The sequence below is a fragment of the Hyla sarda genome, chromosome 6 (assembly GCF_029499605.1).
Source record: "Hyla sarda isolate aHylSar1 chromosome 6, aHylSar1.hap1, whole genome shotgun sequence".
Classification (NCBI taxonomy): Eukaryota; Metazoa; Chordata; class Amphibia; order Anura; family Hylidae; genus Hyla; species Hyla sarda.
In genome coordinates this window covers 91,021,670-91,046,840 of record NC_079194.1, presented here as the reverse complement: position 1 = coordinate 91,046,840, position 25,171 = coordinate 91,021,670, and the positions used below count along the sequence as shown (strand labels likewise).

Below are 25,171 nucleotides of genomic sequence, written 5' to 3'. Positions count from 1 at the left end.
GAAAAAACAGAATGCGGCACAGCAGACTTATCTGTTCCTGTAGTCAGGAGCTTGGCAGAACTTCTGAGGGTAGACGTGGTGATTTCCTCTCTCCTCCTCGGGTGCTCAGCTAATAGAAAAGCAGTCCACGTAATCCAATGTATAGAAAGAAGGTAAGCAGCACATCAGGATGACTTGAAAGTGAAATCAGGGACTTTATTTTAGTGCAGGCACAGGTAGGGGGAGGACATAGGTAGCAGGACGGCAACAAAATCGGGCAACAATTGTTTCGCACAGGCAATGTGCTTCTACTGGCCCCTCGGGGCCAGTAGAAGCACATTGCCTGTGCGAAACAATTGTTGCCCGATTTTGTTGCCGTCCTGCTACCTATGTCCTCCCCCTCCCCGTGGGGCCAGTAGAAGCACATTGCCTGTGCAAAACAATTGTTGCCCGATTTTGTTGCCGTCCTGCTACCCATGTCCTCCCCCTCCCCGAGGGGCCAGTAGAAGCACATTGCCTGTGCGAAACAATTGTTGCCCGATTTTGTTGCTGTCCTGCTACCTATGTCCTCCCCCTCCCCGAGGGGCCAGTAGAAGCACATTGCCTGTGCGAAACAATTGTTGCCCGATTTTGTTGCCGTCTTGCTACCTATGTCCTCCCCCTCCCCGAGGGGCCAGTAGAAGCACATTGCCTGTGCGAAACAATTGTTGCCCGATTTTGTTGCCGTCCTGCTACCTATGTCCTCCCCCTCCCCAAGGGGCCAGTAGAAGCACATTGCCTGTGCAAAACAATTGTTGCCCGATTTTGTTGCCGTCCTGCTACCTATGTCCTCCCCCTCCCCGAGGGGCCAGTAGAAGCACATTGCCTGTGCGAAACAATTGTTGCCCGATTTTGTTGCCGTCCTGCTACCTATGTCCTCCCCCTCCCCGAGGGGCCAGTAGAAGCACATTGCCTGTGCGAAACAATTGTTGCCCGATTTTGTTGCCGTCCTGCTACCTATGTCCTCCCCCTCCCCGAGGGGCCAGTAGAAGCACATTGCCTGTGCGAAACAATTGTTGCCCGATTTTGTTGCCGTCCTGCTACCTATGTCCTCCCCCTCCCCAAGGGGCCAGTAGAAGCACATTGCCTGTGCGAAACAATTGTTGCCCGATTTTGTTGCCATCCTGCTACCTATGTCCTCCCCCTCCCTGTACCTGCACCAAAATAAAGTCCCTGATTTCACTTTCAAGTCATCCTGTTGTGCCGCTTACCTTCTTTCTATACATTGGATTACATATATAAAAGACTTATCAAAATGATTTCTAAAAGGCCACCTAAATAAATGCTGACCTACTCCCTCCCCCCAACCTTGATATACAAATTAGGAATTTAGATCCAATAAGCATAGGGTGACAAGAAAAGAGAGGAAAAAAAAAATCGGGATTGGCAGTGCAAACCATTATGATGTCAATGTTGATTCTTTTATAGGTTTCCTTTATTTAATTGCTATCACCATAACGCATTTCTAAGCCAAAAGGAGCCTCTTCCTTAGATGTCATATAGCATATCACACCTAAAAATACAGAGTACATAAACACAAATCATAGTGCTTGCACAGCACCCCAAGAAAAAATAAATAATAAAAAATACTTATTGTGCATAAAAAAAAACCCATCAGATTCGTATACCACATGCAGTTCATAAAATGTGTTAAGGATATCCATGAAAAAAAGCCATAATAATATTGTTAAAAAGCAGCCCCATACCATGATGTTCCCACCTCCAAACTTTACTGTTGGTATGAGGTTTTTAGGGTGATGTGCAGCGTCTTTTCTCCTCCAAACATGGTGTGTATTATGGCATCCAATCAGTTACATTTTACTCTCATTGGACCTCACTATATTTTCCCAGTATTTCACTGGCTTTTCCAAATGTGCATCAAACTTTAAATGAGCAATGGAGTCTTGTGTGGTGAGCGTTAGAGATGAGCGAATTTACAGTAAATTTGATTCGTCACGAACTTCTCGGCTCGGCAGTTGATGACTTATCCTGCATAAATTAGTTCAGCTTTCAGGTGCTCCGGTGGGCTGGAAAAGGTGGATACAGTCCTAGGAAAAAGTCTTCTAGGACTGTATCCACCTTTTCCAGCCCACGGGAGCACCTGAAAGCTGAACTCTTTTATGCAGGATAAGCCATTAACTGCCAAGCCGAGAAGTTCGTGACGAATCGAATTTACTGTAAATTCGCTCATCTCTAGTGAGCGTGCATACAGGCTATGGGGGACCAGTGCACGTCATCTAATAACCACTATTGTCAGTCATAGAGGTTTTCCAATGCTTCATTCAATCCTTTTGGTTGAAAGGTGCTGAACTTAAAGGAGTACTCTAGTGCCCACTATTCCCACTCCGTGACTTATGCAGTGACGAGCCAAATGGTAAGTTTATCTGGCGTTTTTTCTACGCACTACAGTCCCATCGTTCATATATTTTTGTTATTTTTTTTGTTTGTTTTATAGAGCTACAAACATAGCTGAGAGTCCAGCTGATCATTGTGCAATAATTGCTGGTGAACATGGCTATATTTGGATTAGTCTTATTATTTATCGTTTCCATGACAGATACTATTTATGCAATATTTATGAGGGTGTATATATATTATCTGAAGTGTTTATATTGAAATAAATGTTATCAATATTTATATGGCTTTTTTTTCATGGATATCCTTAGCACAGTTTATAATTTTGCACATAGTATATGAATTTGATGTTTTTTTAATGTAGAAAATGTATTTACCTTTTTATTATTAATTTTCTCTGGGGGTGCTGTGCGGGCAGCATTATTTTTGTTTATATACTCTGTATTATTCAGAAATTATATACTATATGACATCTGAGGAAAAGGCTTTGTCTGGCCTAGAAATGCGTTATGGGGATAACAATTAAATAAAGGAAACCTATAAAAGAATTAACATTGATAACATAGTGGTTTGCACTGCCAATATAGATTTCTTTCTCTCTGTTAAAACTACATGTTCTATCTATTGGGGGTTCAAGCTATCCTCTCCGATATCTTCAGGTAGCACCACATGAGGATACATAAAATAAGGCTTCCATAGTTATTGTGGTTTATGCACAGCAAAAAATGGCGAGCAGCTCCCTGTAAGGGGTTACACATACTGTTATACCTTTCTATGAACACATGTACTGTCCCATGAGGAGCTCTACTGCTTTGCTGTTTTTTTTAAATAATACCACAATTGGACAGGACACACTCACAAGGATCCGACCTTACCACCCTTGTTAAGGGAGGGAGGAGGCCTAGACCAAGTAAATGACTGATAAGCAGGCGGCTGTGTCTGTCAGAAGGTACCACTCACAGACAGGGACGAACCACCAGCATTGCATAGCTATAGATACACACACAGCCTGTCTTTAGAACATTTTTAATGATGTCTCCATATTCTCTTTCTTTATTAAAACTTAAAGGGGTCACCCAGGAAAAAAAACTTTTGTTTATATATCAACTGGCTCCAGAAAGTTAAACAGATTTGTAAATTACTTATATTAAAAATCTTAATCCTTTCAGTACTTATGAGCTGCTGAAGTTGAGTTGTTCTTTTCTGTGTAAGTGCTCTCTGATGACACCTGTCTCGGGAACCGCCCAGTTTAAAAGCAAATCCCCATAGCAAGCCTCTTCTACTCTGTGCAGTTCCCGAGACAAGCAGAGATGTCAGCAGAGAGCACTGTTGCCAGACAGAAAAGAGCAACTCAACTTTAGCAGCTGATAATTATTGAAAGGATTAAGATTTGTTGATAGAAGTAATTTACAAATCTGTTTAACTTTCTGGAGCCAGTTGATATATAAAAAAAAGTTTTTTCCTGGAATACTCCTTTAAAGTCACGGCACTGCAGTGCATCGAAAGCAGCCCCAATAAGTCCCCTGTGAAAGGGGTAACTATCCTGAAGGCCTGTGGTGGGTTTTTCTAAGAATAGGTACCCAGAAGCACTCATTGTGACCCCTATAAATAAATCACTGTTCTGAGATTCTTTCTAATGTTCCAGAGGATAACATGAAATGGCAGGTAGGAAACTGAAGGAATGTACAATCGTTCTTGGCATTTCGTTTCCTTCTATTTTTCAGCCAATCCGCGCTCCCTCAAACACCTGTGTCGTCTAAAGATTCGAAAATGTATGGGAAGGCTTCATCTGCGCTGTCCAGTTTTTATGTCATTGCTCCCACTGCCCAACCGCTTAAAAGATTACATCCTGTATAAAGAATATGATCTGTATGGACAAGGTCACTTTGCACAGAAATGGTAAAAGTTCACTATTACAAGGGAAGATACTCTGCTGGGAGGATGAGAACAGTTCTGGGAGAATTCCTTACTCCTCTTGCTTTTTGCTTGACTATTATCAATTAAGGAAAAACATTGATTGACTGTAATATAAGAGGAAAAAAGTGGCAAAGTTTTACCAAAGGTAACATTATCTTATTGATGGAACGTTGGCACCAATCAGGTCAGTGCCCATTTTAAGTTTCCCTGCCAGCACACTGTACAAGCAACAACAGTCATTTTATTTCATTTTCAACCACACAGGATATAAAAGGTAAGTTAGATGGTGATACAACCCCTGAGACGTTCATCATTGCAACAAACAAGGGGCCCAAATCCCTTTTTTTTGGCATTGTGGGTGGATGGAGAAAACGGTGCATGTTCGTTCTGCTCTCCAGTCAAGAACTGTGGAACCCAATTCTTCGCAACGGTGGAGGCCCTAGAAGTCGGATCTCCACCTAACCTTACTAACTCTAAAAACAGGGCATATAAAAGTGGTTGTGGACAGCCCCTTTAAGAGAAAACTGCATGGACTGAATAATAATATATAATAATAACATGTCAACTATGAAATGTAAATCTGTGTCAGATTTGATAATTGTGTACAGCTAATGTAATTATTGCTTCATGTTAATAAAACAATCCTTTTTTTTGGCAATTAAAAAAAAAATGTTGATAAATGGAACATTATACTAGAATATGTAGTTACTAAATTAAAAATGTTCTTTAAGTTAGGTTCACATTGCCGTTTGCACCCGACTCGTTACGGGTCAGATCGGGTCGGGTGCACATGGCTATTACCATATTCACTTGCATGGGGTCAGTCGGTGATCTGGAAATATTGCAGCAATTAAGCGGAGAAAAAAAATAGTGCTTGTACTAGTGCGAGCTTTGAAAATGATGCATAGGGTTCGTTATTGTTGTTGTTTTTTATTTTTTAGCCGTCCTCTGGATCAACCCTGTAAGATTATAGGTGGGACTTGAATGACTCTGGTCATATTTTTTAAACTTATGAATTATGTAACTATGTATCCAGACAGGTGCAAGAGCAGAATTAAAGGGGTAATCCGGTGAATTAACCTTATGAAATATCTGCTCGGGTAGGGGGAATGTAAAAGAAACTAAACAAAACCAAAACAACCCCTCCCTTATCTACCTCGCTCCCACGCAGGCATCAAAAACCAGAACTCTGTTCTCAGCGCCTCCAAGTTTGGTGACGTGACGTCACGCGGACAGTTATCCAATCAGTGGCTGAGGTGGGACATCTCTGCTGCCACTGATTGAATGAGCGGGCATGTGAGGTCACTAAACCTGGAAGCCCGGGTTGCATTTTTTTTTTTTTTAAACTGTTCCCCTCCCTGAACCGATATTACACATAGTTAATTCACCAGAGTACCCTTTAAAGTAGTTCTCAAGAATAAGAAAAGCTGAGCTGATTTCTGAAAAACAAAAAAAAACAAAAACAAAACCAGCACCACACCTATCCTCAAGTTGTGTGTACCGGTAGTATTAAAACTTGACTCTTTTTACTTCAATGGAACTAAGCTGTAATACCACACACCTCCTGAGGACAGGTATGGTGCTATTGTTTTTTTAATTTAAAAAAATCATGTTTTTTTTATTGATCTTGGGTAACCCATTTAAGAGCGGGAGTATACACAGCCTTTACCTGGCTCAATGGTCAGATTCTCAGGCCACACTATATGAAGATGCTGCAACATTTCTATATACCTCATATTACTGATTCTTGCTTCCTTACACAGTTGTTCCACTAGGACAACCTTTGCCCACATGGTGTAGAAGGGTATGTGGGCATCATAGAGGCGACCTACTGCTCTGACCCCCACTATCTAATATGGAGAGTTGAAGACCCTTCTCTAAGGCTATGTACATATAGTGGAAATTATGTGATTCCGCTTAAATTCTGCTCTGCAAAGCTTGCTGTGGAATTTGTGCTCAAAACACAAAATTCAGGCAAAATTCAAAGCCCCACTGATTTTGATGGGATTCCACCTGGTATTCCTCAAAATTTAAAAAGGACAGGTTCAATGTTTTTGCAGAATTCAGAAAACAGAATTTCCACAGTGGAATCCACATTTAAACACAATGGCCCTCATTTACTATTGCAAACCAGACAAGTTTTGTCAGGTTATGTGCCAGACTCTAGTGCATTGCGCCAGAAATTCTGTCTGTGCCAGAATAAAAAAAAATAAAAAAAAAAAAACCTTACTCACTGTCCATTTTACTGCGAAAACAAAAACAAATGGGCGTGGCCTTCAGTGAAAGGGGGCGTGGCCACAAAAAAGGGGCGTGTTCCTGACATTTTCACAAAAAACAACATATTTACTAAGGTTTCCACAGAAAATGTGGTGGATTTGAGCTGAGGAAAACCCTACAGATCAGAGCAGGTGTAACAAAAGCAAAATGTAGGGAAAAGTGCAAAATGTAAGGAAACCTTCAGGGCTGGTTTTAGATTAAGTGTGGAATTGGGAAAAATTAAATATGGGGCTCTGGAATTGCATGACCAAAGATTTTCCTGGTTTCCTCTGTTTTGTGATACAGAATACACAGCACTAGGTTACTGATTATGCACCATGTGAATACGGCCTGAGATCCCAATGAGGCCATAACACAAATCCAAAGGGTCCAAATCTAAGATCTATAGTAAATATTTTCTGTGTTTAAGAGAACGTTCACACGTTCGTAACTGGAAGTAGGTTTCCACTGTTATGCTACCATGATGCTACCGTGCACTTGTTTGGGCACATGGACAGGCCGTAATAGTAGCAGGTTTGCAGACTCGTTAAAATGAACGGTAACGTAACCCGCACAGGTTTTTCCGCAGTGAAAAACCGACTGCTAGTTACGAGCGTGTGAAAGTACCCTGAAGGAGAACTTCAGTAAAAAAAAAAATATATATATATATTTTGCCACTATGTCTGGGCTGCCAGAATAAAAATAATAAACTTGAACTAATCTTTCACCACTCCCCTGGTGCCACCAATATCGCAGTCCGATCCTCCGGTCCTGGTCTTCTTCTGGCTTTTGGTGCCTGATTAAAATAATATATAATGTTAATGATTCTGTACAGTGAACGGTGTATACGTAAAAGAAAAAACAACAACAACAACCTCAAATTGCTGCTTTTTGGTCACATTGTTTCTTTCAGAAAATAAAATGTGATCAAAAAGTCACATATACCCAAAAGTGAAACCAATAAAAACTACAGATAACAGGGGTCAGAATAGGGCAATTTTACATACTGATTGTTAAAAAGTATGATTTTTTCTTAAAACCAGTACAATAATAGTAAAGCATGTACCCATGGGTATTATTGTAATCTTATTGACCTACAGAATAAAGAAAATATGGACTTAACATATCAGCTATCCCTGGCACAGGTAAAGAGTAGTACAGAACATGTAGTACCTCCCTGTACTGTAGGGAGGCGCTACCAGACAGCCAGTCAGTGCATGCACTTTATGAATACAGGGGTTTTACCAGCCATTGACATGTTTTGCAGATCTGGACAGTCTGTAGTATTGTATGTTGAGTCTGATTTCAAGTTACAATGGTACAGAAAAGACCATTGTATGTTGAGGACATTGTAAGTTGAGGGACCACTGTACACTGCTCAAAAAAATAAAGGTAACACTGATTGACAATCAATTTCACATGCTGTTGTGCAAATGGAACAGACAACAGGTGGAAATTATAGGCAATTAGCAAGACACCCCCAATAAAAGAGTGGTTCTGCAGGTGATGACCACAGACCACTTCTCAGTTCCTATGCTTCCTGGCTTATGTTTTGGTCACTTTTGAATGCTGGCTGTGCTTTCACTCTAGCATGAGACAGAGTCTACAACCCACACAAGTGGCTCAGGTAGTGCAGCTCATTCAGGATGGCACATCAATGCGAGCTGTGGCAAGAATTGCTGTGTCTGTCAGGGTAGTGTCCAGAGCATGGAGGCGCCACCAGGAGACAGGCCAGTACATCAGGAGACGTGGAGGAGGCTGTAGGAGGGCAACAACCCAGCAGCTGGACCGCTAGCTCCTCCTTTGTGCAAGGAGGATCAGGAGGAGCACTGCCAGAGCCCTGCAAAGTTACCTCCAGCAGGCCCAAAAATGTGCATGTGTCCACTCCAGAAACAGACTCCATGAGGGTGGTATGAGGGTCCGACGTCCACAGGTGGGGGTTGTGCTTACAGCCCAACACCATGCAGGATGTTTGGCATTTGCCAGAGAACACTAAGATGAAAACACTGAGCACATGTGACAGAGTCTGGAGACGCCATGGAGAACATTCTACTGCCTGCAACATCCTCCAAAATGACCAGTTTGGCGGTGGGTCAGTAATGGTGTGGCATTTCTTTGGGGGGGGGGGGGCACACAGCCCACCATGTGCTTGCCAGAGGTAGCCTGATTGCCATTAGGTACTGAGATGAGATCCTCAGACCCCTTGTGAGATCATATGCTGGTGCGGTTGGCCCTGGGTTCCTCTTAATGGAAGACAGTGCGAGACCTCATGTGGCTGGGGTGTGTCAGCAGTTCTTGCAAGAGGAAGGCATTGATGCTATGGACTGGCCCGCCCGTTCCCCAGACCTGAATCCAATTAAGCACATCTGGACATCATGTCTCTCTCCATCCACCACAGACTGTCCAGGAGTTGGCGGATGCTTTAGTCCAGGTCTGGGATGACATCCCTCAGACCATCCGCCACCTCATCAGGAGCATGCCCAGGCGTTGTAGGGAGGTCATACGGGCACGTGGAGGCCACACACACACTACTGAGCCTCATTTTGACTTGTTTTAAGGACATTACATAAAGTTGGATCAGCCTGTAGTGTGGTTTTCCACTTTGATTTTGAGTGTGACTCCATATCCAGACCTCCATGGGTTGATAAATTTGATTTCCACTGATAAATTTATGTGTGATTTTGTTGTCAGCACATTCAACTATGTAAAGACAAAAGTATTTTATACAATTAGTTCATTCATTCAGATCTAGGATGTGTTATCTTCGTGTTCCCTTTATTTTTTTGAGCAGTGTATAAGAGTTATGACTCTCAGAAGAAGAGAAGGAAAAAACAAAAATAAAACCTGGCTGTGTCCTGAGGGGTTAAAATATTAAATCCCACCCCCCCATTTCTAAGGTGTAACTATACACTGCTCCCTATGGCACACGCGCCTCCCCCCCAAATCCTTTCCTCTTACCTTCTACTCTCCTATGTTTATTAAACCCATAGACAGTATAAACAGACTTACTATGCATCTTCCAAGACCTGGGATGACTCCTATTGGCTCAGTGTCCTGATGACTTCACCAAAGGTCCTAGAAGATCCAAATAAAGTGTGTGTGTGTGCTGTCTATGGGCTCTGTGCAGCCCGGACAGCTTTCAGGCTATATTCTCACTACTGTATTCAGGGACGGACTGGGAATAAAAAACAGTCCTACAGCCACTGGAATGGAATGGAATCTAATATTCTCTCTCTCTCTCGAAGTTCGCGACGAATCGAATTTACTGTAAGTTCGCTCATCTCTAATATGTTAAAAAAAACCTGTAGAGGTACAATTTATTATACAACATAGGACTACAACTCCCAGTGTTGTCTTCATGTCTGTGCCTCCTCCCCCAGCCTTAAAGGGAATGTGGTGAGTAATTACATAGGCCACACAGAAAGACCAAACTGGGAGTTGTAGTTTATACAAGTTTTTACAGTCTGGCAAGCAACATTACCATAAGGCTCTGCTGTACTGTAGCTCATGTTGGACTAATAGACTCAGCCTGATGCAGCAGCTGTTGGGAGTAGTAGTACTAGAAGGGCTGTCAGTGTGTCCTCCCCTCCCCATACATTTAATCACAAGCAGACAAGTACTTCCATCCATCACTGTCCCTGCCTGCAGTCCGTCGGTCTGGGGGGAGGGGGCAGTCCTCACACTTCCTTCCTCCTCAGCGGGGCCCATGTTAGGTGACAGGATGATAGCACTGGGTAACTTGTAAAGAGAAGAGGGAGAAGAGTTGTCATCTCCCTCTTGCTCTGCAGGCTCTCCTCAGCACTCCTCTCTTCTTCATGTCTCCCCACAGACTGCTCAGGCTGGTTTAGACCTGTAGCCTATGAGACAGGGGGAACACACTAGTGACCTCTGAGATCCAACACAGGGGTGCAATGAAGAGATTACATCCTGCTTGCCTGTGTCGGACCTGTGATGTCATCAATCTGCTCCTGCAGGTCTAAACGAGCCTGTGGCCGTAGAGCATAAGGGATGTAAGTGCAGCCATGGGTCCCATAGCTGCTGCCATTCAGGGTTGTAATCAGCTCTGCTAGTGCCAGAAAAATGACATGAGGTGCCTGACTGTATTTTGCTGCGATTTTGTGTAAATCGCGGCAAAATACAGTATTGAGAGTATGGATGTAAATATGTTCAGGGCACCCTCTTTTCGATGCAGGCCCTGGGCAACTGCCCAGGTTGCCCCACCCAAACGCCGGCCCTGGAAACCTTAGTAAATACTAAATACGGTGTCGAAAAAAAATTGTAGGGAATTAAAACCCCACACAGAAACCTACACTCCACTCTTCATCAGGGCCAATGTGAGGTAAATTTTGCAGAATTACCGAGCTGTGTGAACACAGCCTAAGGGGGGGCATTAAAATGGGTGCCATGAAATAGTATTTCTTACTGCATGGAAAATGTTCTAATAGCCTGCAACTTCCAGACCCCTATTCCACTCTTCACAGTGTATTCTTAAGTTGTGAGCAAGGCTTCAGCAATCTCAGTTACTACCTAGGTCAGTGTCTCCAAACTGTGGACCTCCAGATGCCGCAAAACTACAACACCCAGCATGCTGTTAGTTGTAGTTTTGTGACGTATGGAGGTCCACAGTTTGGAGACACTGACCTAGTGTAAACATGTAAGATGCAATGTACAGACCTGCCATAAACCATGTAAAATTGTTTTTACTAAATAAATCCACACAGTCGGATTAGTAAACTGCTTTCTTGTGCCATTACCACATATAACAGATACATTCACGGAACTTAAAAGATAAAAAAAAAATAAAGGTATGACAGATTCTTAAAAATTCTATTTAGTGTTATATACAAATCACAACCACTTAAATCACAAGGCAAAGGTTGTACTTTTAGGGCACCCGGCATGGAGGACAGAGAAATGTCTACAATTGTCTGGTGATGTACACGTATTATCATGGAGATGATCTGTAAAGGTTTGCACCACTCCAGCTACATGGAAGGAAAAAGTATGAGCAAATCCAGACTACAGTTCAATGTTTGATCATATTGATATTCTACATGTCTTGTGCCTCCATGTGTGAATTGGCAGGCTGTGACATTATGAATATATTATATCAGCCAGTATAGAATAAAATGAGAACAAAAACATTCCTAAAATTATGGCATTTTCCATATAAAATTGTGTTTTATTTTTCAATAATATTTGTACATGATGGGTGGAATTTATCATGCCCTGTGCCAGAACAGAGGGGCAAAATTTCCCCAACATTTTTGCACAAAGAGAGGGCTTGGGCAAAAAAATTACCAGCACTGGGAATGATAGATTCCCCCTTATGTTACTTCAATTATATATGATGTCTATCAACAAAAAAAATGAGAAATTGAGGCACAGACCATGAACTTTTAACATTAAAGCATACCCGTCAGATCCAAAAAAAAAAACATCACTCAGTACCTAATCCTGACCATGTACATCTAATTTTTATGTGTCTAGCACCTTTATTATTTTTTTATTACACTTTTAATTTAGCTCACTAGTCTGAATTCCTCTCAAAGGGAGGGGGTGTGGCCTCACTGTACAGGTCTCTGCCCCCTCCCTCAGTATGCTGTCTGCTCACATCTCCCCTAGCATTAGCAAAACTTCAACTCCCAGCTTGTCCTCACTGACAGTAGCAGGACACAAGCTGACAGTGGGAGGATTTTTCCTCCAGCTGTGAGCCCTGCGCTCACAGCTGTCAATCAAGGAAGTGTGTCCATGACATAGGTGATGATGCATGGACACAGCAGGACTTGTATGTGTCCAAGCAGGCAGGGGGGGCAGTTGTTTGACTGGCTTTTTCAGAATGAAATACTGAAAATTTTCTAATGAAAGCAATTGCAAAACCTATTGGTTTTGCATGCTTTACAACATATCAAAAGTTTTTGTATCTGGCAGTGCCCATTTAAGGCAAAGCAATGATTAAAGTGTAACTCCAATGTTGGTCTGGCAGCAGGATATCAGTTTAAATCTCTCAGCAACTTGTTAGCCAGAGATATGACCGCTGCTATAAGACTTCTAGCACATCCATATTCTGATTGCTTTAGTCTTGGGCTACGACATTCCCGAAAGATATAAACATGTATACTGCTGCTCAACCAATATCATAAGAGTTATGCTTTAAATGGGCACTCATTAAAACTAATTTTTTGCAATTGCACTCCTTATGGTAAATAAAAAATATTTCTAATATACTTTGTTTAAAAAAAATGAAGTTTTCTGTTTTATTTGTCCTTAAAAAAAAGCTCAAGAGCATTCCCCCATCTCATACATAGACTTTGGACTGAAGTCCAAACACAGGAAGTGCAGTCTGGAGTGCTGAGGGTGCTGTGTCCAACCAACAGCATAGTTATGTGTGAGAGGAGCTATGATTGGATGAGGCTTTACACCCCCCCCCCTCAGCACTCCAGGCTGCACTTCCTGTGTTTGGACTTCAATGATCTCTGTGCAGCACCCAGCGTTCGTGTAGAACGCTGGGTGCAGGCGGCTGGGGTCGTGACATCACAGCCACACCCCTCGTAACTTCACACCACACCCCCTCAATGCAAGTCTATGGGAGGGGTTGTGGTGGCCACCACGCCCCCTCCCATAGACTTGCATTGAGGGGGTGTGGTGTGACGTCACGAGGGGGTGTGGCTGTGACATCACGACCCCCCGCTGCCCGCTCCAAGCGTTCGGAACAAAATGTTCCGAACGTAGGGCAGCGGAGTACCCCTTTAAGTACTGGCCTGACCACTTTCCTGATCACCTAAACTGACATCTGTCACTTCCGGTCATCAGACTGGGACTTGAAGTTGTAATACTCATGAAAAAGTACAGCCATATAGGCATCTGTAAAATTGGCCTAGCGTAGAGGAAGAATCACTTACAGCCATGCCTGCGGACTAGACCAGGGTTTCTCCAGTCCTCAAGCCCCAAACAGGTCTTATTTTCAGGATCTCTTACATAATTATGGTCAGTGCATCAGGCATCACTTCATGTTCTTTTATGGGATTTTCTATGATCATGACCTATTGGGGGGGGGGGGGGCTTTGAGGGCTGGAGTTTAGACCAATTGTCTCCAACTCAAGGTCCTCCAGCCCTAAAACACCCAGCATGACACCTTTTAGGGTGAGTTTATATATGGTAGGTTTGTTGCAGAAATTACTACGACTTAAAATCAGTTCCATCTATTTAAATAAAGGTATTCAAGATGAAAAAGGACAACTGGAGAAACTTCTGCAATAATTCTGTTGTGTATGATTTCACCCTTACTCATGGTTGGAGCATAGTGGTCATCAGCCTTCATCAGACCATTGCAAGACATTGATCTGAAGCTCAAATTACATCAGATAAAGGGATAGTATCTAGCTGTATATGGCTAGTTTGTGGCTGCCAATATGGAAAAATGTGTCATGTGCCACGGGGTTAGGAATCACTGGTGTGGAGCAAATATTTTACATACTACATCATTATACAAGGGTCATTTTGGATGAAAGGCCTTCTAGGTCAGTGATCTCCAACCTGTTGCAAAACTACAATCCCCTGCATGCCTTGACATCTTGTGGCTCTCAAGGTATGCTGGGAATTTAAATTTTGCAACATCTGGAGAGCCACAGTTTGGGGATCACTGCTCTTGAGATAAACAGTTCTGATTTAAAAAAAAAAAAAAAAAAAAAAGCTCTTCCTGCTCCATAACATGCAGGCAGACACAGGACAACACGACAGGTTCACTTTAAAGTTAAATTAAGCCAAGTGACCATATTTGGACTGATCAAAATCTTACAAACCCTTTAAATACATTAGACACCGTAGCAATTGTATATAGACCTGTTCAAATGCTGTAGATCGTCACAATGTTCAATTTACAATTATTAGAAAGAAATAACCTTTACCACCAAAGAACTCATAAATGTAGCAAATACCCACCAAATCCATCTGAAAGTTACCAAATGTTTCTAAAAGCATTAACATCTAACGGTTTAACTCATTCCCTTGTCCAGCTTGACTTAGAGGTTTTTCTAATCTTGAACAACCCCTATAAAGGAGTTCTTAATTATTTACAAAGATTAGTGCAAAAAGGTTACATTCACAAAGAAATAGTCCATATGACACAAATCATATTTGGAAATGTGGCTCTCAGTGTAAAGTCTTTTCATGTAAAGCACACTACAGGGACTGAGGAGCTTCCTATGATGTATGACATGAATGGCCGGAGCTGGGGTACAGAAGACTCTTTCCTTACTGTATTGTAGAGCCATTCTATAAAACATAGACACAAGAGCTTTAGTATAATTCCACATTATGCATAATGGAACAAGTGGCTCTGATGGGAGATACAGTCACGTGAGACCCCTCTAGATGCCAAGGACTGTCAGCTGAGTCAGGCATGAGCGTACATGGCACAAGGTATTGAGGCAACGCTGGCTGTTTACCATTCTCTCCATCACCAAGAAGAGGGATTTCTGGCACCTCATTCTTGGAAACATTGGGGGTCCCAAAAGGTAGAACTGCCCACTCAGCTTTCTTATATAATGTGTCTATTTGAATTAAAAAACAAAAAAACATCCTCTAATCTGCACAAAAAAGGTCACCAACCCAAGTTTACATAAGTCAAGAGATCTTCACGTTTACATAAGCCACAAGATCTGCTGATATCATGATATTTGCAGGTTCTAAGACCTGGAGATGAAATAGTTATCATGAAGCAAACACTTCAGCTTCTTAAAGAGTTACTGTCTTTTAAATAAATAAACTTTTGACATGTCCAGACACATCAAAAGTTTAGAATGCAATGGACAGCAGTCCTGAAACTCGCTGCGATCACGAGTTTCATCTGGGTGAAGAGCGTGGCAGTGCGCGCCCATCTCTACAGCTGTCACTCAAATCCGACCCTTTTACTGCATAAGGAGAGAATAGGTCGGTTGGTGTTGCCACCCTGGAGAATAAAGGGAACTGCCGTGCACTTCACAGGGCTCTCGTGATCACTGCAGTCTCAGGAGTGAGACCTGGTGCGATCTAAACTTTTGATATGTCTGGACAACATGTCAAAAGTTTACTCAAAGGACAGTGACACTTTAACTTCTATAAAAAAATGCTAAAACGATCCCTCACCCCAGGTTAAAAGGGTGCTTACAGAAAATAACAGAATGCATGTAATGCACTGCAAATCTAGATATTTTAGGCTTATCATCCCTTTAGGACAGAGATCCCCAACCTGTGGCTTTCCAAGTGTTGCAATACTATAATTCCCAGCATGAGACAAGTAGTTTGTCAAGAGTTGGACCACCACAGGTTGGGAGACGGCTTCTTTAGGAAATCTTCTCCAGCAACAATTAATAAACTATAATAGAATAAATATGGGTGTTGTCTATAGGTTATATAATTGGGATTTTATCACAATGTCTAGAAGTGCGGAGACTGTTACTTCTCCCACAGTCCAATTTAGGGACCAGGGCATTAAAGTAGGGAAAAGCAGATCAATAAGAGGCATCCTGGCAGCCACACTGGTTCTCACCCGGCTTTTCTAGTAACAGATGGATCAAAAAAATATTATTATTATAATATTTGGAAATGAGGTAAAAACATTTACGGTGAGGTTTATCAAAACGGTGCAAAGGAGATGTGGAGCAGATGCCCACAGTTACCAATCAGGATGCTGCATTATCTTCCAAAGGGCCCCTAAATATGTAATAAGGAACCCAAGTGGTTGCTATGGACAACTGCCCTACCTTTGCATACTGCTAATTTTATATCTCCCCTAAAGAAGAACAGGTAAGTCATCATTATAAGATGATGAGCATTTAGAGTTAACATATATATATTCACAAATGATTTACAATTCCATCTTGATAGAATCACTTTGCATTATTTAAAAGGATTTTGCCACAGGATAAGGGTGTGATCGCGGGGGGTGGGGGGGAGCTCCATTCTGGATATTGTGGGGGTTTGACCCCCTCATGCTCAGCAGAGTCATGCCCCATCCTGTGGCTAGGGGAAGAATGCCTTAACAACCTCTTTACACATTGATGATTTATTCATCAATGGTCTATAGTGGGGCTGCGGCCTATAGTAAGGATATGAAACCCTGGGAAAAATTCATTATAATCTATTCAGTGAACCAACAATAAGAAACCCAAATCAACACCCAAGGAGTAGAAAAGCGGAATGAGGTCCAATTCTGAAAAGGTAATTCTATAGAAGAAGGAAGCTAAAACCACAAAGACCCAAATCTTTAGGCGGATTCTGAGGATTCCAGATTCTGCTCAAGCGAAATCACCGATCCATGAATCTCGGCCATTTGTCAGATGGTAACATAATTCTTCATATCTTAACTGAGAGGCTTTAGGAATAATAACTATAAAAAGGGCTCTGGTTACTTCTGCCTCACATGCTTCTTGTGCCATACAAATGAGCAGGATGATTTTGTGGACAAGTCTCTGTTTGCTTCTACAGCTCACGCCTCCGATTCCTCTTTCTTTTTTCCATTCTCGCTGTGGTCATCCTCCTCTGTCTGGTTGGCACCAAGAACCACAAAATTTCCTTCTGCGCCCGTCTGGTTGGGTCTGTTGGAAGCTGCTATCAACCGACTCTGCTCTTCTAAGTCCTGAAACATTAAATTGAGGTTCTTGAATTCTCCAAACATATGTAACAGTGGTCTCTAATCGGTCGACCTCCTGATGTTGCAAAACTACAACTCCCAGCATGCCCGGACAGCCAACGGCTGTCCGGGCATGCTGGGAGTTGTAGTTTTGCAACATCTGGTGGTCCACAGTTTGGAGATGACTGATATAAATCTTGCAGTTTTCACACTGACCCCTTATGCTTCCCAACTTTAACCCCTTAAGGACTCAGGGTTTTTCCGTTTTTGCACTTTCATTTTTTCCTTCTTACCTTTTAAAAATCATAACCCTTTCAATTTTCCACCTAAAAATCCATATTATGGCTTATTTTTTGCGTCACCAATTCTACTTTGCAGTGACATCAGTCATTTTATCCAAAAATCCACAACGAAACGGAAAAAAAAATCATTGTGCAACAAAATCGAAGAAAAAACGCCATTTTGTAACTTTTGGGGGCTTCCGTTTCTACGCAGTGTATATTTCGGTAAAAATGACATCTTATCATTATTCTGTAGGTCCATACGGTTAAAATGATACCCTACTTATATAGGTTTGATTTTGTCCCACTTCTGGAAAAAATCATAACTACATGCAGGAAAATGAATACGTTTAAAAATGTCATCTTCTGACCCCTATAACTTTTTTATTTTTCCACGTACAGGGCGGTATGAGAGCTCATTTTTTGCGCCGTGATCTGAAGTTTTTATCGGTATGCTTTTTGATTTGATCGGACTTTTTGATCACTTTTAATGGTATAAAAAGTGACCAAAATACGCTTTTTGGACTTTGGAATTTTTTGCGCGTACACCATTGACCGTGCGGTTTAATTAACAATATATTTTTATAGTTCGGACATTTACGCACGCGGCGATACCACATATGTTTATTTTTATTTACACGGTTTTATTTTTTTTATGGGAAAAGGGGGGTGATTCAAACTTTTATTAGGGAAGGGGTTAAATGACCTTTATTAACACTTTTTTTTAAAAAATTTTTTGCAGTGTTATAGGTCCCATAGGGACCTATAACACTGCACACACTGATCTTTTACACAGATCACAGGCGTGTATTAACACGCCTGTGATCAGTGTTATCGGCGCTTGACTGCTCCTGCCTGGATCTCAGGCACGGAGCAGTCATTCGTCGATCGGACACCAAGGAGGCAGGTAAGGGCCCTTCCGATGTCCTGCAAGCTGTTCGGGACGCCGCGATTTCACCGCGGCGGTCCCGAACAGCCCGACTGACTAGCCGGGATACTTTCACTTTCGCTTTAGAAGCGGCGGTCAGACCGCCGCTTCTAAAGGGTTAATACCGCACATTGCCTCAATTGGCGATGTGTGGTATTAGCCGCGGGTCACGGCCGTTGACGAGCGCCGGGACCGACGCGATGTGATGCGGGGTCGTAGCGCGACCCCGCTTCATATTGCGGGAGCCGACGCAGGACGTAAATATACGTCCTGCGTCGTTAAGGGGTTAAAGGGGTACTACTGTGGAAAACTTTATTTTTTATTTTTTAAATCAACTGCTGCCAGAAAGTTAATCAGATTTGTAAATCACTTCTATCAAAAAATCTTAATCCTTCCAGTACTTTTTAGGGGCTGTATTCTAAAAGAGAAATCCAAAAAGAAATGCATTTCCTGTGATGTCCTGACCACAGTGCTCTCTGCTGACCTCTGCTGTCCATTTTAGGAACTGTCCAGAGAAGCATATGTTTGCTATGGGGATTTTCTCCAGTTCCTAAAATGGACAGCAGAGGTCAGCAGAGAGCACTGTGGTCAGGACATCACAGGAAATGCATTTCTTTTTGGATTTCTCTTTAGTATACAGCCCCTAAAAAGTATTGGAAGGATTAAGATTTTTTAATAGAAGTGATTTACAAATCTGTTTAAACTTTCTGGCACCAATTGATTTAAAAAAAAAAAAAAAGTTTTCCACAGTAGTACCCCTTTAAGAAATCACTTCTAAACGGTCATCCTACAGACAGGATTACAATGAAAGGTAACACTATCAATAAGCGATGCACTTATCTCAGCTTCTCCTCCCCCTTTCCCTGCACACCTCAAGAAGTACGCTCTCTATATTCCCCCAGTGCAGTAAAGCAAATTTCCGCTGTAGTAACATAGTAAAGATGTCTGCCCCATAAGTAAAAAAATAACTAAATAAAAATACAAAATCTGAAAAACTGATTTAAAAAAAATAAATAATAAAAAAAATTAAAAACATTCTCAGTTACCTTTTCAATCTGTTTCTGTTTACTAATTTCTTTCTCTTTTTTTTCCTTTACTTTCTCTATTTCCTTAAGCTTTTCAGAAGCTCTTCGGTCCTTGAAGACAAAATAAAGACAATGTAGGGTTCGCAAGGAAACCAGATAGAAGGATGGTAAAGTACTAATGTTCACTTACTAGCTCGGCGTGAAGAGCAATCTGTTTGGCTAAGCCAACTGAGTCACAAATCTGTGGACAGATGAAAAAGATTAGGCCCAATCTGTATCTAAAAAGCACATGTATAAATCCCACAGAGGGTTAACATTTCAATAAGCATGAGGCTTTATTAATCTTCTGTCATAAGAACAATAACAACAATTGTAAAATTAAATAAATATATATCTGTAACAAAGTATGAGCCGCTCACCGCTAGCACGCCCTTCTCACCACCTGTGCCGTAGGCCGGCTGGTACCGCCTTCAGCTTACTAATGGATAAGAACAAAGACGAGGTCCGGCACAAGGATGGTTGCAGATAAAAGCTTGCGTTACTTTATTGAAGATATCGCTGTACAAGGTAGGACATTGACGCGTTTCGCACATGAATGTGCTTAATCGTAGTCTACGATTAAGCACATTCATGTGCGAAACGCGCCAGCTGTCCTACCTTGTAGAGTGATATCTTCAATAAAGTAACGCAAGCTTTTATCTGCAACCATCCTTGTGCCAGACCTCGTCTTTGTTCATAATATATATATATATATATATATATATATATATATATATAAATAACACACATAATATTTATTTGTAAAATTATATACATATATATGTGTGTATATACGCACACACATACCGCATATAACACATAATAATAATATTTATAGAAATAAATATAAACATAGATATATAACAATAAAAAATTATATTGTTGTTAATATTATCATCATTATTCATGACGCCTGTCATCATCAATATGTATTCTTTGTTTGTTCCTCATTCTATTTTTATATGTCCCTGCACAAGGGGCGAATACACTGCAGATGCTCTCCAGCGGAATTGCATGCAGAAAAATACTGCATGGCGATTTACTCATTTTGTGGTATAAAATTTGCAACACGTCAATTTATGTTGCGGATTCCTCTTAGTTTTATTCTAGATTTTCCACATTGATTTCAATGAAGAAACAAAAACAGGTGATATCAAAATGATGAATCACAGGAGGATAGTAGAGTATACAGCAGATGCAATTCAGATTTTAATAGTATGCTAATAAGCCTAATGGCTAAATCTATAATCCTGTGTGAAAATGACAACACTTCCTGTTCTGTGGATTGCCCGTTCAGTACTATCATAAGGACATCATACTGAGCATGAGGATTTGGATACTGCAATCTACACTTTGTATACTCAGAATGCAATGCGACAGGGTGGCCTTTTTGGCTTGCAGTGTACAGTGGTCCCTCAAGTTACAATATTAATTGGTTCCAGGACGGCCATTGTATGTTGAAACCAAATTGTATGTTGAGACCATAACTCTATGGAAACCTGGTAATTGGTTCTGAAGCCACAAAAATGTCATCCAAAAATAGGAAAAAGTGAGGATTAAAGAAAAATAAGTAGATAACTAATATAGATAAAGTAAGTCCTTACATATAAAAGTAATAAAGATCTGCTGGGAGCTGTAATCACTGTCTATGTCAGTGTTTTCCAACCAGGGTGCCTCCAGCTGTTGCAAAACTACAATTCCCAGCATGCCCGGCCGTTGGCTGTCCGGGCATGCTGGGAGTTGTAGTTTTGCAACAGCTGGAGGCACCCTGGTTGAGAAGCAACGGTTTATGTAGAGGACAGGAGCTTCTTCAGGGTCCTATACAGTACACACAGTGTCCCAAATGGAGCCACCCTTACTTAGTGTACAAAAGGAGCAGCTAACCCTGGCACAGGTAAGGAGTAGTACAGAACTTGTAGTTCCTCCCTGTACTGTGGGGGGCGCTACCAGACAGCCATTCAGTGCATGTACTTCAGTAATAGAGGTGATTTACCAGTAAAATGCCCATTCTGATTGGTCAGTTCCTCCAGTTGTGACAAGTTTCACAGATCTGGCCTGTCTATAGTATTGTATGTTGAGTCTGGTTTCAAGTTACGATGGTCCAGAAAAGACCATTGTATGTTGAAACTATTGTATGTTGAGGCCATTGTAAGTTGAGGGATCACTGTATAATGATGAAATACTTTACAGTATGGAGGGTATCAATAGCAGCAGTCACTGGTGGAGAATTACACACTCCAGTGACCATCAGATCTACCGGTGTGAGGAATTGAGCCCAATACCTGAAGTTTTAGGGAATCGATTATTCACAAACATAGATTTACCTTTTCTCCTTCATTGTTTGATTCAAAAATGTAGCAAACAGAGACTGGTCTTCCCTCTGTCCGTCCTCCTGCTGTTCTGAGCACAAAGCCAAACAGACGCTTGTTTTCTTGATGTGTAGCATATAAGACCACATTTGGTAGTGGAAACTAAAAAAAAAAAAAAAAAAAAACAAAGCTGGATCTGTAAATTGCTGTTTTTGCAGCTGCCCTACTCTTAGGGCTGATATATATATTATATATATATATATATATATATATATATATATATATATATATATATATATATAGATATAGATATATAGATCCATAATAAGACTCTCTACATACTGTACCAGGATTCCTTCAATGTGTATGTAATATTATAGAGCTAGTGCTGGCTTACAACATTGCTTCTAGGGTAAAATAAAGTACCTCTTGGATGTACCCACACAGTGCAGTTTTGAAACCAATGAACACTTGCATGGTGTACAGGGCTTAGAGTGCAGAATAAGGATTCAAAATGATCTTAGTCTTTAAAAGGGTACTAAGCCCAACACATCTTATCCCCTATGCAAAGCATAGGGGATAAGATGTCCGCTTGCAGGGGGGGGTCCAGCCCTTGGACCCCCCTGCAATCTCCGGCCGGTAGATTAGTTTTACATGTGCATATTAAAGTTAATACAACACTTACCCTCAGTCTTGTTACTTGTGTTTGAGGATCAATCAGCCTAGAATGACATGAATTGTACAGTTATAGGACATACATTATTCTCCTTGCCTGAAGCATTGTCCCATAAATGGGAATTACTCACTTTAAACAGTCACAAGTAACAAGGAGGTGCGATTCTGTCATACGGAAGATGTTGTGTATTGCACGTGCTGCTAAGATTTGGCGCATAGTTTCATATACAACCTCAGGGCAGTCATCTACTTTCACTTCCATGGATCCCAGGAAACGTACAATGAACAACTGATGGAGTATGGAGTCTAAATAAAACAACATGAAAATTATCACTCATCTAATCTGACTGGTTCAGTATTCAACAACATCCAGAAATTCCCTTTTCATGGGATCCTGAAAACTCGAATGTATTCTTATATAGATATGCTTTCATTTGGTGCATAACCCCAAGAACACTTTTTCCCCCAGACTGCAGCAGGTTTTAGTTTTTGTTGTCAAAAAGGGTAAAATCTGCACCAACCTAGTGAAATATTGGGTATTAGGATTTGGATTTGCAAATTAAGTGTGCAAAAAACACAAAAAAACTGCGTCATCTGAGCTTCTTTTAGGTCTTTCATAGAGCATTAGTAAAACATTACAGATTCCACAAGATTTTACATATTATCAGCTACAAGCCAAGATGCAAAAGTGAAGAAAGCAAAAAATAACTTACCTTCAGATTCAGATTTTTCTCCAGATTCCCCAAATGGATTTGTTCGTCTGTTCAAATAAATAAAATAAATGAAAAAACAAAGAAAGAAAAAAAGTAAAACAGGAACTCAATAAACACACACATTTTATTTTATTATTTTTTTAAATAATTATTAATATTCTTAATTATTATTAATATTTTTTTTCCATCCAGAGCTAAAAACATAACAGCACGTTGTACAATTTATACCTGCCAGATTGTCCTGGAGTTCTCGGTTGTCCTGACTGGTCTTCGCTGACTGGTGAAATGATATCAAACTGTATAGGAGTGTCTGGTGCTACAATGGACTCCAGGGAGAGAGCAGTTAAACTGGAAGAGTCAGAGCCCACTGACCCTACGCTGTTTGTCCGGGTGGTGCGAGGACGAGGTTGCCTGCAAAGGAAAGTATGGAATGATCAAGTCTGCTCTAAACTAAAGCTTGCAAGTCCTAGAGGCAGTTCAGCACTCAATAATTTCTAGATCATTACTGTGTGTCAGTGAATGTAAACAACCTTGTTCACATCCAGAGACTATGCCTGTGCTGACATAGGCCAGATTCATATCTTGTTTTCTGTCCACTTTACAATATACTGACAAAAAAAAATATATATATATATATATTATATATATATATATTATATATATATATATATATATATATATATATATATATATATATATATATATATATATATATATATATAGTGTCTGTACCTGTGTGTGACGGTTTTCTCACAATTCTTTAGTGATTTTCACCCCAATATTTATTTTTACCAGCATACAAAATGACTATTGTCTCAGATTTTCCCAGCTCGCATTGCATCCGAGACCTGACTCACTAGTCAGCTGAAGCCTGTCTGCATCAATGGGTGGAGCGATCGCTTGGTGGGAGAGAGATCAATCTGCAACTAATGCAACAGCTGTAGGCACCCTGATTGAAAACCACAGGTCTTTTGAATGGATGCAGCTCATTTATGTTTCAATGGGTGGGGTGGCTGATGTGTGGGAGGGAGGAAAATGGAATTATGGGATTTGTAGTCAAAAAAAGAAAACAAACAGGAAATACCAGTTCACAAAAAGCTAACCACAGTATTATGGTAATGTCACAACATAGCCATTTATCCCCAAGACAAGTGCAGATCCTTCCTAAGCATGTCCATTACTGTCTGCCCAGTATGTACTAAAATCATCTTATGGTGGATAACCCCTATAAAAGGAAATCTATCATCAGTGTCACCTGCACTAACCTGTCGGTACAGGCAGGTAGTGCAGGTGACACTGATGACAGCGGTACTTACCTTGTACCGTTCCATGTGTTCGTTCTCCGGCAGTCCTGCTGTTTGATAGCAGCGGGACCCAGCACAGAACAAATAGTAACTATATTCAATCTATTCCTTAAACAAATATGGGAAGGCCTGGGGAAAGAAAACTGAAAAATACGGGGGGGTTCAGCCACAAAACCAGATACAGGGCAAAAATGAGCCGACTGGATTCACTGTCTGACTTTGGTCGGCTCATTAAAGTCCGGCTGGGATATTTGAGCTCCCAGTTTGGAAATTTCCAAGCCGGACCAGGCCGCCGTAGTGCCTCAACATAATGTGAATACAGCCTAAGACGTTGTATATAGATATAAACATTGACATATTAATTAGATTTGGCATCGGTGTCTCATTTGTCCAATTAAATTGCAGGAACCTTAGCAATGCTGTCATCCCTTTTGCTTTCTTCCCGAAACACTTCTTTTTATATAGCGCACACAGATTCTGCAGCGCTGTACATTCAAATCGGTTCCTGTTAGCATTGGGGCTCACAATCTAAATTCAACTATTAGTATGTTTTGGAATGTGGACGTTGCTGTGATCTGAACCTAGGACCCCAGTGCTCACCACTAAGCCACCGACTACCTTTCTACCTTTTTACACTGCCATTCTCCCCAGGTGCCACAGCAGGAACTGCAACACAACATCACAATTTTAAGGAAAGAGATTGAGATCCAAAAATAATTGTTCAACTTTTAAAGCGAAT

The 25,171-nt window shown here is 41.2% G+C and overlaps 2 protein-coding genes across 3 annotated transcripts in view; one reads left to right on the top strand and one right to left on the bottom strand.

Moving 5' to 3' along the window:
- Nucleotides 1-25,171, top strand: part of ASB14 (ankyrin repeat and SOCS box containing 14) — a 66,170-nt gene that overhangs the window by 24,659 nt on the left and 16,340 nt on the right. Inside the window, exon 9 of one of the 2 annotated variants that reach the window (XM_056524431.1) lies at nt 4,098-4,272. In XM_056524431.1, the coding sequence (XP_056380406.1) occupies nt 4,098-4,272 (175 nt within the window). Of the gene's footprint in view, nt 1-4,097; nt 4,935-25,171 lie in introns of those variants that run through there. The other variant, XM_056524432.1, reaches the window with a different exon arrangement.
- Nucleotides 13,194-25,171, bottom strand: part of APPL1 (adaptor protein, phosphotyrosine interacting with PH domain and leucine zipper 1) — a 44,482-nt gene continuing 32,504 nt past the window's right edge. Inside the window, exons 15-22 of the mRNA XM_056524430.1 lie at nt 23,357-23,539; nt 23,129-23,175; nt 22,547-22,721; nt 22,426-22,462; nt 21,756-21,902; nt 19,583-19,633; nt 19,414-19,503; nt 13,194-17,164 (exon numbers count right to left, since the gene is read on the bottom strand). Coding sequence (XP_056380405.1) covers nt 17,015-17,164; nt 19,414-19,503; nt 19,583-19,633; nt 21,756-21,902; nt 22,426-22,462; nt 22,547-22,721; nt 23,129-23,175; nt 23,357-23,539 — 880 coding nt within the window. The 3' untranslated portion in view covers nt 13,194-17,014. The remainder of the gene's footprint in view (nt 17,165-19,413; nt 19,504-19,582; nt 19,634-21,755; nt 21,903-22,425; nt 22,463-22,546; nt 22,722-23,128; nt 23,176-23,356; nt 23,540-25,171) is intronic.